General features: G+C 53.5%; 1 protein-coding gene across 1 annotated transcript; it reads left to right on the plus strand.

The window, feature by feature from the left end:
* Positions 1–49: 49 nt before the first annotated feature.
* KVP18_002407 (uncharacterized protein) lies at positions 50–862 on the plus strand (the record flags this gene model as incomplete). Its single annotated transcript, XM_067953255.1, has 1 exon — positions 50–862. The coding sequence occupies one exon, from the start codon at positions 50–52 to the stop codon at positions 860–862; it is 813 nt and encodes a 270-aa protein (XP_067806082.1).
* Positions 863–1368: the final 506 nt, after the last annotated feature.

Below are 1368 nucleotides of genomic sequence, written 5' to 3' on the forward strand. Positions count from 1 at the left end.
GGCGTTCAGACAGACGCTGGCCATCGCTCTTGCGGACGCTCAACGACCAATGGAGGAAGAATTTCCCGTCATTGAGTGGCCAGATCCTCCCTCTCTTGAGTGCGTTCCGACAATGTTGGCCCCATATGTGCCCATGAAGGCCGTGCAGTATAGGCAGAGCACTCACAGAGAGAGGGTGAGAGCTCTAGTTCAGTTGGAGCTCTGGGCTTCCACAACGCTGCCGCCAGATTCGCAGACAACGAGGTTCATCCGCCAGACAAAGCAGCTAATCCTCGAAGACGGAGAACAAGACTTTCAAGACGTCGAGAGCACAGACCTCAGCGAAAGCAGTGATGAGGCTCAACACACTGATTCCCAGCACAAGAATGGCGAAAATCATAGGCACAAGCACAAGCACAAGCACAAGCACAAAACCCCCACCCGCGTTGACGATATGAAACGTCGACTGCTGCGGAAGCTGGAGCAGCACCGGGAGAGCAGAGCGGAGCAGAAGGAGACCCCCGCGAAGCCACTACGTTCGCAGAAACCACAGTCGAAGAGAAAGTTGAAACGAACTTCGGTTACCGGCCGCGCGCCAGAGTCGTCAACCCCATCAAAGTCGTCATCCCCATCAAAGTCGTCATCCCCATTAAAGTCGTCATCCAAACACTGGGTTGTTCCACCAGACGCACCAGATCTACTTCCCACACTCGCCCTAATCCTAGGGGAAAAACCCAAGCCTGCAATCGCAGCCCCTTCTCTCCGCCCGTATGCTCCACGCGGCCTCGCTGCGACGCAAGCCCCGTGCGTGTCAATTCCAGTCGGATCTATCAAGGTGTGTGAGCTGACGTCATTGTCTGCGAACTCCCGCCCAACCAACTGAACCTTCAACTCCACCCTGGGGCTACACAAAAGAGAATCTGATTTTGGTAATATCTGCTTATGTGCTGATGCGGAATTAACATAAAACTACAATTTCGCTAACATGATTATCGTACCTTGTGTTCCTAACAGGTCTCCTATTCTACATCTCTTGCTATGCATTATTCCAAATTTGAAGGCGCTCGGGGATCGGTCCAGCGAGGCACCTGCAGTTGTGGGGGCGACGCCAACACCACAGTCCACGCCACCGAAGTCCATAAACACCGGTTCTGATGATCCCTGGGCGTATTTCTGGCGGTCGGTATACCGCACGTCCCTCCCGTTACCTGAAGCCCGGACTCTGATGCCGCCGACTGACAGGTTTGAGTTTTGCAAAGAGGCAACATTAACACCGAAAGAAAAGAGTTTTGTCTTCGCCTGTCTCTTGGGCGTGGCTCCTCTTTTAATCCCTGCACTAGCCGAACATGAAAACATCGCAAACCTTCGTTTGATTCCGCCTGAGCTGCC

The sequence above is a fragment of a genome (assembly GCF_019968955.1).
Source record: "MAG: Porospora cf. gigantea A chromosome Unknown PgA_NODE_8596_length_1368_cov_386.513, whole genome shotgun sequence".
Taxonomy (NCBI): domain Eukaryota; phylum Apicomplexa; class Conoidasida; order Eugregarinorida; family Porosporidae; genus Porospora; species Porospora cf. gigantea A.